This window comes from Pteropus vampyrus, unplaced genomic scaffold (genome assembly GCF_000151845.1).
Source record: "Pteropus vampyrus isolate Shadow unplaced genomic scaffold, Pvam_2.0 Scaffold43, whole genome shotgun sequence".
NCBI lineage: Eukaryota > Metazoa > Chordata > Mammalia > Chiroptera > Pteropodidae > Pteropus > Pteropus vampyrus.
This window is the reverse complement of record NW_011888824.1, coordinates 2,460,133-2,472,411: the sequence shown is the minus strand read 5'-3', so window position 1 is coordinate 2,472,411 and position 12,279 is coordinate 2,460,133. Positions and strand designations below refer to the sequence as shown.

Sequence of the window (12,279 nt, the reverse complement as noted above, 5' to 3'; positions counted from 1 at the left end):
TAGGGTTTACATCTGTTTGGATTTTCCAAGAGGCAAAAGGCAAAAGATTTAACAGGAAAAATGCCTATGAAGGATGAAGCGGGAAAGAGCATAGTATGCAGGGAGACTTCTGCTGCAGTGCAGGTCTGACTATGTGAAAGCGAGAGAGAAGGAAAGATCGGGTAGAAAAGCCACATTTAGGCATTCCGCCAAAATCCCAAATTCTTGACCAGGCCAATGGGAAATGCCCAAGGAAAACTGGCCCATTAGAGGAATTCTGATTTGAACAGAAAGGTTCTAGTACTTTACTGTAATCAGTCATTGACTAGAAGAAGCATGACCAGGCCTGAGCTCCTCCAGTGGATCCAAAAGAATGGAAGATGGAGATTGTCAGTCAGTCACACTCCTATTGCAGGAAGGTCTGCTGAGGTCCCTCAATGCCTGTTTCAGGGTGAGAACAGTGCATTAGGCATGGATATGGAGAGTTCTTCATAAATGTTAGGTATTATTAATACTATTGTTATTAAATGAAGAAATCTTTAAAAGAGATTATATTTCTTAAAAAGAAATCTATACACAAAGTAAAAGAAAGGGACAATAACTGATCACAATTTCTCCAAAATATAAATTTAACAGAAAGTCAACCCTCATTTATTCACCCTTTCTACACACTTTATAGCACTGGTGTGCTGTATTTCCTCTGAGGCAGTGTGTGTGAGTTAAGAGCACAGACTCTGAAGGCAGGCTGGTTGATCTGGAATCCTGACTCTATAATTGCCTAGCTGGTGTCCTTCGGCAAATTACTTGACTTTCTGTACCTTGGTTTCACTCCTGTGTGAAAAGGTGATAATATTTATCTCCCAGGATTGTTTTGAGGATTAAATGAATTGATATTTGTAAAGAGCTTTAGAACCATGTTTGGCACACAGTAAGCACAACATGTAATTCTAGTTGTTATTATTGCAAATGAGAATAATTCATGGGAGTTTAACGAACTTCCCACTGAAAGTGGACAGACACTCTCTCCCATATTTGTTTTACCTCATTAATTTTGATTAATGACTATGGATTTTGCTCCTTAAATTTGTTTATTTCAAAAGATTTCCCTAGTTTCTCAAATAAATTTTGAACAACAAATTTCTTAAAAATTTCATCACTGAAATTTAGTAGTATTCGTTTTGGTATAACTTATCCTTTAAAACTACATAATTTAAATATTTTAAAAGTATGGTAGAGACTTTTCTTATATTTCTTTACATGATCAACTTTGGAATTTTTTTAATGATAACAATAATTTGAAAGTTTATTTACTATTTTATTGATTTATCAATTAAGGATATATATGCATGTATGTCTATATATGCTAAGTAAAGAAAAATTTAGGAAATAAAGATGAAATAAAGTATTATTTCTACAATTCAGATTTCTAAATCAAGAATATTTAGGAAATAAAAATGAATGCAAAATACTACTATGATTCAGATGTTTTTAAAATTTTTTTCTGTTTTTCTTTATGTATACATGTTTGTGTGCATTTGAGTGGTATGTGTGTCATTATAGGTACGTAATTAGAATCAGAGTGTATATATAATTTTATATTCTGCATTTTGAAATTTTACTTAATGCTGTATCATAAGCATATTCATATCATTAAAACTGCTTTAAACAGGATTTTAATAATTGCATATCATTTCATAGCATGAATGTATCATAATTTCATTTATTCAAATTTTCTCTAACATTGAACATTCAAATGCTTCTACAGTTACTATGATAAATAACATCATAATGGGCATGCTTGTACTTTAACCATTTCTCCAATTTCTGATTATTTCTCTAAGCCATGTATTTAGAATTTTACACTTTATTGTTTTTTTACAAATAAAATATTGTTTTCATTTTTCCTTATATAATTGAATTCAATTTCCATATCATGTATGAGGTAATTACTTAGAACTGATGCACACTTTCTTTAGTAACATAGAGAAATCTGAATTAGAACTAGAAATAAAAATAAAGTCATCAATAAAAGATTGAAATGATTATCAAGCTCATTTAACTCAATTTACCTTTTGAAAACAAAGCTATTCTTAGCTATGGTTATTTTAAAAGACTGATTTTGAGTATGATTTTGTTTTCTAGAATTTTTTTAAATGCCGTTAACAATAATGGCAAAATATATAATGCGGCATATTCATTTCTCTTTGGTTGGTTCATATTAAATAGCAAGATTTATTTTTACCAAGAAGTAACTATTAACTCTAATTTTCCAAAAGAGGAATTATTTTTACAAAGAAGTAATTACTGAGACTAATTTTCTAGATTAAAATATCATAATAATATGACATATTTACATTTTAAAAAGACAACCCTGACGTACTTTAAGTAGGATATGTACTTTCTATTTTTCTAGTAGGAGTGATTTTTAATTCATCAACATTTTCTAACATTAACTCTAGGTCTGATAACATGTATTTCAAGAAAGTCAGCCAAAGCTACTAATGAAAAGTTGTCCATAGAAAGTTACTTGTTATAAATAGATAAGAGAGAAAAATGCATATTAATAACTCATCAGAGAATAAAAGTTTTCTTCTCTTTACCTAATCTTTGCCATGTGTTTTCATAAATCAGTTTTGATTGTTAGGATGAAACCCAAGAAACTAGATGTTTATCAAACCAATTATGTTATCAGTGTAGGCATAACCTATAAATTATATTTATAATGTGAATTTTATAGTGACGATTAGAAATACTTACATGAAAAAAGATAGATCAAATATTAGAGGAAAAAAACTGTTTTAACTTTAGGCTTTTGGTCAATAATATTGAAAGCATTTTCACCAAATAGGAGTTCATAAGATCTGAAAGTAATCAATTCAGATTATTAGAAATTAAGCAATAAAATTTCCTATTAAAATAAAAATACCAACCACAGTGCAATTAAAGAAGTATAAAGAAAGGCTAGTGAAAATATATCAGACGGAAAGATAATACCCTAATTCTTCTACTTACCTTGATGCAATTTCCAATTGAACTGTTCTCTTTGGATATTATTTTTTAAATTCCATTAAATTAAATGATAACTCAGATGTTATAACACCCGTGAAGAAAGCTTGATAACCCTGAAGCTCCTCTTTTTCCACCCGATCTTTTAGTATTATACATCTTGTTCTATAGTGAATTAATGATTTAAATTTAATGTTCCTCTTTCCTTTGCTATGCCAGCCTGAAACCTTTGGTCTACAGTCAGCAAGAGGGTGTGTTCCCTGCAACTGCAATTCCTTTGGGTCTAAATCATTCGATTGTGAAGAGAGTGGTCAGTGTTGGTGCCAGCCTGGAGTAACAGGAAAGAAATGTGACCACTGTGCCCATGGCTATTTCAACTTCCAAGAAGGAGGATGCACAGGTCTGTAATTAAGACTAAGCGCTACACATTTATCCTCCGATTTTATTGTCTTGGCATCGGTAACTGTTTGTCAGTGTTCCCAGACATTAAATAAAAGGCACTTGACCAGAAATATATAATACAAAGTATTTAACCTAATAAGAAATGTCTATTTATTTTAAATAAACAAAAGAAATACATTGCAATTTTAAATACTACCCTATAAATAACCGCACCTACAAGTACTCAGTACAAAAACATCTGCAGATCCCAATGAAGCCCTGTCTCTCCCTGTCTGTGACCTCCGTTCAGCCAGTCACTCAAAGGGTACTGCAGCTTGAAAGTTAAATGTTCACTTTTTCTGATGCCAATGTTGTCTTACTTTAAACTCTACTCCCAAGCTAATACTGTTCAATTTTTCTTTTTCCTATTGAAAAATTAGTACAAGGATTAGGGAAGTGAATCTATTTTTCTGATACAAAAAATATGTTTGCTTCTACTTTGAAACAGATTGTCTCTAAATATTATTTTATGAGAAAATGCAGTCAGGGATTTCTAAAAACAGTGTTCTCATATGTCCAGCAAAAATCTTTCCACAATTGTGATATAGAAAATCCATTTAAAATTGTTGAAAATAAAGACTTAGCATTAACAGTAATTTATATGCCACTGATTTGGAATTGACCCTTATTCCAACAATAGCTAGATTGAATATTAACCTTTGCTTACTAAACTCACCAATTCAACATTGATGACATTCCTATACTCTCAGCATCATGATAAATACATGGTAAGATTTTAAGACTTTATTATTGACTATGATAGTGAATTTATATCAGAAGTGTCAGGAATAATATTTGAAATTATTTAAAAAATGAATACCTTTTAGATATTTTTTAATTACCTTTTATTTACAATTGTGATCATAAATTAAGCCATTATAAATTATTCTGAATGCTACCATTGTAGATCCTCTAAGAATCTGCATGTGATTTCTAAGCCAATATCTGTATATACTAAAAAATTCTAAAGCTGCATTTTAAAACATTCTCTGTTCTTTAAATCTAAATCTCGCTAATATTTTCACTTAATAGGAATTAATGAAATGGTACTACATATTTAAATATATCCACTATCAGAAATTATAAATGAGACCAAGACAATTACTTAAAATTTGAGATAACATTTTAAATGTTATTTAGAAATGTAGACTTAGAAATGTAGACTTAGTAGCATTAAATGAGAACAGAGAACAAACAGAAAATAGGCAGGATAACATTATGTTTGATAGCATGACTTGCTCCAAAGAGCTTGGATTTGTATAGTGACTCCACCAGTAACTAGTTATGTGACCTTGACTGAGTAACCTGGTTTCCCTCTCCTTCTGCAAAATTCATCTATTCAATGAAGAAAATAATAGTATCTATCTCACTAGTTTTTTATAAGAATTAGTTGAGTTAATGGCTACAAAATAGAGGAATGCCTAGCATGTAAGTGCTATGTGTTTATTATTATTGCTATTATTATTATTACTATTATTGTTTTCATCATCATTTCCTTATTAGCATTATCAGTGTGGTAAACATTCTGTTTTGGCTGGGAAACCCTAGCTAATTACTCAAGTTTTCCTATTCAGTGTTAAGATTCCATTGAAGAACTACATAGAGAATTTCTGTTTACAAGTAATAAATAATTTGAACTGTCCCAAGACATTGTTTAGCATATAAATTTAAACCTAATGTGAACTGTTTTTCTTCTTAATAAATGGTACATATAAAATAAATTCTTTGGCTTAAAATTAGCAGCAACAATAATAATAATGAAAACAATGGCTAACATTTATTTAGTGTTTACCCTCTGTCATGCATTGTTCACAGCTGGTATGAAATGCTGTGAGCAATGATAATTGTGATCCCTTAAAACATGAACTTAATCAAATATCCCAAATGTATTTCATTAAAAAGATTTAATCATCATATACTGATTAAGAGGTTTTCTTATAACATTAGTCTTCTATTTGAATTTGAGTATTTGGTTTTTCTTTTGCTTTCTCTTTCTTAGTATGAAATTCTGCACTAAAATATACTCAGTAGCTGGGTCAACTATAGCTAATAAGTGGCATACGCTTCTTGTCTTGGATGGCTTTGAAGATCTCAAATCTTATTTTTGCATTCTTGAGAAAGCGCATGAGTAGGGATGAATTTTCACTCTTTGCATATCACATCATAGTATAGAAAATGCAAAAATCTATTGAAAAGAAATAAGGTGGTAAATAAAACTCAAAAGTATATATATGTATATATACTATGTATGTATACTTTTGTATATATATACTTTTGTATACATTTACTTTTGTGTATATATACTTTTCTATAATTCAACTAGTTTTAAATATTTGAAAAATTGAAATATCTTGATGTATGTCAGGATATATTGAATTTAGGAAGCCTATTAAGCTTACTGGTTTTTATTGCAAATTAGAGTCATCAGCCAGAAGGAATTGTTAATCTATACAGCATAGAAGAATTAGTTATGAACTTAAATATAGAATCAAAAATTTAACTTTCATAGCATCTATCTATAAGGTAATACAATTAACATGGAAATCTGATACACCAGTTCTTTCTTGCCTTAAGCTTAGTTGAAAATTTGAAAGTGCTTTACCTTTTGAAATTAGTAAATGAATCACAACATATATGTTTAGATCAACTTTTCTGTGAAATACACCGTACTATGATATAAATATAAAAGATGAGTGAGTCAAATTTTCACTTTCAAAGATCTTTAACTTTAGTACAGAAAATAAAACAGCACAAATCACAATATAAAACTCAATATTTTGTATCGAACTTTTACTTTTGTCTTTTTTTTTTCTTTTCACTTTCACCTGTGAAGCTTGTGACTGTTCCCATCTGGGTAATAATTGTGACCCAAAGACTGGTCAATGCATTTGCCCTCCCAATACCATTGGAGAAGCATGTTCTAAATGTGTACCTAATACCTGGGGCCACAGCATTATCTCTGGTTGTAAGGTGAGTGATTTGCCTCATTTCATCTGATAATATTTTTTAACTTTTTTTTTTTTTTAATTTTTGGTAGAGTTCTATATGTGAGCATTTCAAAATCCAATGTTATATTACAAAACAATATAGAACTATCACTATGGAGTGATTGAACATATTGATCTGTATCTTACATTTTACTCATGGGAGAGATGATGAAGTAAGTGCACATTTATGCAGCTTCATCCATGATACCTACTAAAAAGGGGAGAAAAGACCAAAAAATCTTTAATAAAATGGAAATAGCTCTAGAGGCTCATGAATAATGAAATATATCTATAAAGTACAAGGAAATTAAGGACTAACTAAAGGAATTTGCCAAAAATCGATAGGAATTACCCTCAAATTGTGACTAGGATTCAGTTTCAAGAAAATAGTTTAGAGGATTCTGAAGAGTTATATTAACAACCTTTATCTTAGAAAAATCTTCAAATTTTTCCGTGTATGGACCATAGAAAATTTCATTACCCGACTCACATTTACAGAAATTTATCCAGCATCAGGGTGGAAGTAACTATTAAGTTTGAAGATTCATAGAGTTACATTTTTGGAAACAAAACAAAAATTTCTCAAGAGTTTCAAAATTTTAGATGAGTATGAACAATGCTATAAGTTTCTTTGACTGACTCTTCACGTTTTCAGCTTTGAATCCAAGCATCTACTCTGTCCCTGGACTCATGAATAAGCCATAAGGAAACTTTCGAAGGTTCCATTCTACCTATAAAACCCTACAATGTAACCAAACTAATGAAATTGAAGCTGATACCTAATGTTCAGGATATAAATCAGGATGAAAAATAGACCAAGTTTCTTTTTTAAAAAAGCGGTTGTATGTTTGAGAACCATTATGTTTACTGATGATTAAATAAACATTATGTTGTTCAAAGTTGATTGAAATTTTTTAATTACTTTGAACCACTCAAAAATCTAAATTTTTGAACAGATACTTCATCATTATGAACAATTACAAAAAAATTCACAGAGCTTTCACAAAGAATTATGAGAAGATATTCTACCGTTTTAAAAACTTGGATGACTATAATCTAAATCAACAGTGATATGAGGTTTATAGCTTTCCTTTCTTTGAATCATGGATAATTTCTCTGTACTGAGGTATGAGCACAAACACCATTTGAGTTTTTATTGAAGCAGAATACAAAGCCTGCCATCTTTCACTAACAGGGGAATAGTGCATCCTCTGTTGCTAAACAAACATTATACCTAATTATGATTTAAGTTTGATGTTGGCTATAGTGCTATTTAAGCATATGGTTAATGGTCTCGTTTATTCTTTACTATAATTTCCTGGATAAACTTCCTGATTTGGAAAGGTTCCAATGTCTATTTGTACTGTCAATTAGTCTTTAAGAATTAATGCTTTGGTTTTATACAATAAATTAGGTAGCAGACATTTCTTATTTTAGTTAAATGATAAGGATGTCTCACAAACATCTTTTAAATCTATTATATGATTATAGTTTCCATACAGAATTTTCTATTTCTGGTTATGGCCCATTTTGTTTCAGTCAAGAAAAAAAATATTTAAGTAAGTCGATGATCATTAATTTCAAATTTCATTCTACTCCTGATGTTCTCTAAGGGTGAGTTACTTGGGGTGACAACAGTGGGTTTTTCTATGCCTTGGAAACCATGTCCATGTTTGTAGTCTAATAATCACATTTTGGTTTTAAAATAACTTTTAGTAATATCCTCTATGTGGCCTTTTTTTTTTTTTTTTTTTTTACTGTATAGCAATGAAGACATAAAAAATATACTTAATCATAAAAATACCAAAAATAAGGCCTGGTGATTATTTTAATATCAGAATCTGGGAAGATATTTCACCAAACATTTGGACGTAAAACAGATAGCTGAGAAACTAGTGATTGCATGTCACATTCTAGAAAGTATAATCCCATAAGTAAACTACTGTTAGCAGGAACAGAAGGAGAAATATCTCCAGTAGTGGTAGATATACGAATTAAGCTGAGCAGTGAAATTTGTCAAGTTGCTATGCATATAAGTCTGCCACTGAGCTGTCGATCTGAGAAAAATAATAGTACAGCACCAGAAAGAGTCAGCTGACAGACTAAGTGCAAACCCTGTGTGGTGACAAACTCAGACACAGAGCAATGAGGTACCCACTTGGATAACAAGTCAGGACCCATTTGGGAGACAGAAATCATACCAGTTATTTAAATGGGGAAAGTAGAATATAAAAGACTTGTTAACTGTTAGAAGGAGGTTACTAAAAAAGTTACTAAAAATAGATAAAAGCGATATAAGGGATCCTGAAGTAGCAGGTACACAAGAGCAGCACTACTTCTAAGCTGATGGAGGTTGGACTATAAGGAAACCAAGAACTAGAAGAAGGCGCTTCCGTACCCTGGGCCCAGCAAGGCTGAGGTTCAGACATTTTTGAAAAGAGTGCGGCTACCACAGGAACGTACAAACTGCCTGTGGTAAAACAATAAACAATAACAACAACAACAAAAAACAACTTGGCCGAGTTTGTGGGCAAGTGCTAGTCTATGGAAGCTGCCCACCATGTTGAAAGCTGTGGGCAGGCTGGAGCAATTTAGAAGCAGCCTGTTATGGTCAGAGCGTGGACGCAGACTGAAGCTACTCAGAAAGCTGCCTGTGGGAGACAGTGGCCTGAGAGCACAACTGGAGTTATTTCTGGACCACTGGGCTCCCATGCTAAAGAAGAAAATAATAATGACAGTAGTAATGAAGAACCAAGAACCAGGACAGAAGTGTCCTCCTACCACTATGACCTTGCTGGTTTCTCCAGGACCCTCTGTTGACTAAGCTTAACTTTCTGCTACCTGGCCATGGAGAAATGTCTATAGCATGTAACTACAGTATCACAAAGTAGGGCAAGGAAGAAGGAACTTAAAGCTCAGAGACACTAGACTGATCATTGGCACAACTGGTCTCTGAAAATGATTTATTCCAAGACCCTAAATGACATTTAAAAAATTCACTTGGCATTTTTATTATATTGCAAGGAGATAAGAGCTCTGTAAATCAAGAGCAGAAAGATTTAAAATATATATATATTTAGGACAAGAAGACACATGGATGAGCAGGAGTCAAAGGTGAGGTGAAATAAAGAAATTATTGAAAAGAAGCTAAAAATGCAATGGTGTAATTAAAATAAGCACTGGTAATATATACATACAATAGAATTTTCACCGTATAAAATGAGAGCTATAAAGTAGACAAATTTGAGAGGCAAGTGTGAAAATGACTACAGAAGACATGAAGATATTACAGATTTGGCAGACAGACAAAAGAGATGTACTTTAGAAATTATAGGTAATCCTAAAGAAGAAAACTGGTAAATTGGAACAGAAATAACAATCAAAAACAAATTTAAAGAAACAGCAATGAATCAAAATATAATTTTGTTTTCAAACTGAAAGAACTGACCATGTTCCAGTAAATTAACTTTAAAAAACCCTCAAACTTTAAAAAATTTTAGCAAAATTTTAAATTACATAAATAAGGAGAAAATCTTTTGTATATCTAGGAAGCAAAAAAGGTTACCAGCAACACACCTCAGTCAGGCTCGTCTACAAAACTAAATGTCAATAATCAAACCAAAACAAAAAAAACACCTAAATGTCACTTCTCAAAATTCTCTCTCTGCCTTCCCCACATCTGGTTTAGTGGTCCTTATATATTATCATAGTATTTTGCCCTTCTCCTATTGCATAATGCTTATTCCATTGTATATATTTATGTATTTATTTGTCTCCCTTTATTAGACTCTAAGGTATGTCTCTTAGAGTCTTTTATTAAATGCTATAAAAATGAGGTCATAAGGTAAAACGACTTTGTCTAAGATTTAATCTTTTTTTTAAATTTTATTTTATTATTAGTTTCAAGTATACAGTACATTGGTTAGACATTTATATAGTTTATAAAATGATACTTCTAATTGCTTTCTCTTCTCTGGCTCTCCACTTAGCTATTACATTAATGCTAACTGCATCCCCTATGCCATACTCCCCATCCCTGTGACCATCTATCAACTACTAATTTGTACTTCTTTAACCCTTTCAAGATTTAATCTTTGAAACAAAAAGTGTTTGAAGAAAACCCATACCTAACTCCTCTTTGCCACCAAAAGACAGAGAAAGTACATTTTCTTTCTTATTCAATAGCAGTATGGTTTCTGGACACTTATATATTTTAGTAAATACAGGAAGCAATTTTAATTTTATGTTCATTGATGTTTCCCAAGTGACTAAACTAGAACAGTACAAGAGATGTAATAGACACATAATTAATATGTGTTTAATGGGAGCATAAACATTTGAATTAAAATTTTAAGATGTTTCCCAGGAAGTGGTGTTAATGGTTGCCGTTTTTATCTCCTCCGTAGGCTTGTAACTGCAGCGCGGTGGGATCCTTGGATTTCCAATGCAATATAAACACAGGCCAATGCAACTGTCATCCAAAATTTTCTGGTGCAAAATGTACAGAGTGCAATCAAGGTCACTGGAACTACCCTCACTGCAATCCCTGTGACTGCTTCCTGCCCGGGACTGATGACACAACCTGTGATTCAGAGACTAAAAAATGCTCCTGTATGGATCGGACCGGGCAATGCACTTGTAAGGTATGTGCTGCCAAAATACATTAAGGAAAAACTTCTCTCAATTCTATTTTTATTGTTCAGTATTAACTTCATTCAGTGTTCATTATTCCTGCTTCATTAAGCTAAACAAACAGAAAAACAAAAACTCATTGCCAGACACTGAGTTTTTATTGCTATACGTTCATTGGCACACTGATAAGCACTGCTTTTTATGCGCTTATTTTTAACCAGAGCCTAACCTTTTTTCCGGTAGATAGAGATGATATGTTTTCAACAGTAGATTTTTCTTTACATATTTGCTTTACCTAAACAAGAATAATTTGGGAGGGAGAAAAAGACAGTTATCTTAAGCATCATCAGAGAAAATCATAGCTAAATAATAAGGCTTCTAAAAAAAAAAAAACACTTCTCAAACGAATCTGCGATCACTTACACTGAAAGATGTATTTACTGCTATAGAAGTTCAGTAAATTTTTATCACGTATAAACACTGACATTATAAACAGTGACTATGGGAAATTCCAGCCCTCATTAATATTGTTAAATGATGTAGAAAAACAGCCAATTAAAAAGGATAAGAGATTTTTTTCCCCCTTAGATATTTCTGAAAAATTAATCCCAGGATAAATACAGCTAAGATTGAGTCAAAGGTGTCTTTTCAAGAAAAAAAATCTATGCAGAGAGGGACAGAGAAACTGGAGGATAAAATTCGGGAATTGATTGTTAAAATAATCTTGAGAATTTAAGAAAATGGCAGCTTCCGCCATAAACGGCTCTAAGCAAAAAAAAAAAAAAAAAGTACTACATTATTTAATGCTGCATTATTAAAAATTATGACTACACATTATATTTAATACATGTTATATAAGTATTTATACAATATATAATAATAATTATGTAAATCTATACTTCAACGTCCTGCCTGCTTTTTTTGCAACTTCGCATCACACAACTGTTTAGGAATCAACATTTTTATTTTACTTTTGAAATTCTCATGACTCTTTCATATTACAGTGGAATAGTAGGAAATATACTACCTAGATTTTAAGAACAAAATATAATATCCTTAATAATGTACCTATGTATAAGTAAAGAATTTTTTAGACTCGTAAAATCCTAATAACGAGATTAACTAACTATACCATTTGAAATGTGAGTCTAATATTCAGCATTGTTTTCTTTTTTGTTTAGTTTTTTTTTTTTTTTTACGTGTGCTCCTATGATTTATTCACAAGTTTATTTCT

At 31.4% G+C, this 12,279-nt stretch overlaps 1 protein-coding gene across 1 annotated transcript in view; it reads left to right on the top strand.

Moving 5' to 3' along the window:
• LAMA2 (laminin subunit alpha 2) overlaps positions 1–12,279 on the top strand; it is a 391,580-nt gene that overhangs the window by 204,578 nt on the left and 174,723 nt on the right. Inside the window, exons 22-24 of the mRNA XM_023529836.1 lie at positions 3,205–3,385; positions 6,260–6,396; positions 10,820–11,056. Coding sequence (XP_023385604.1) covers positions 3,205–3,385; positions 6,260–6,396; positions 10,820–11,056 — 555 coding nt within the window. The remainder of the gene's footprint in view (positions 1–3,204; positions 3,386–6,259; positions 6,397–10,819; positions 11,057–12,279) is intronic.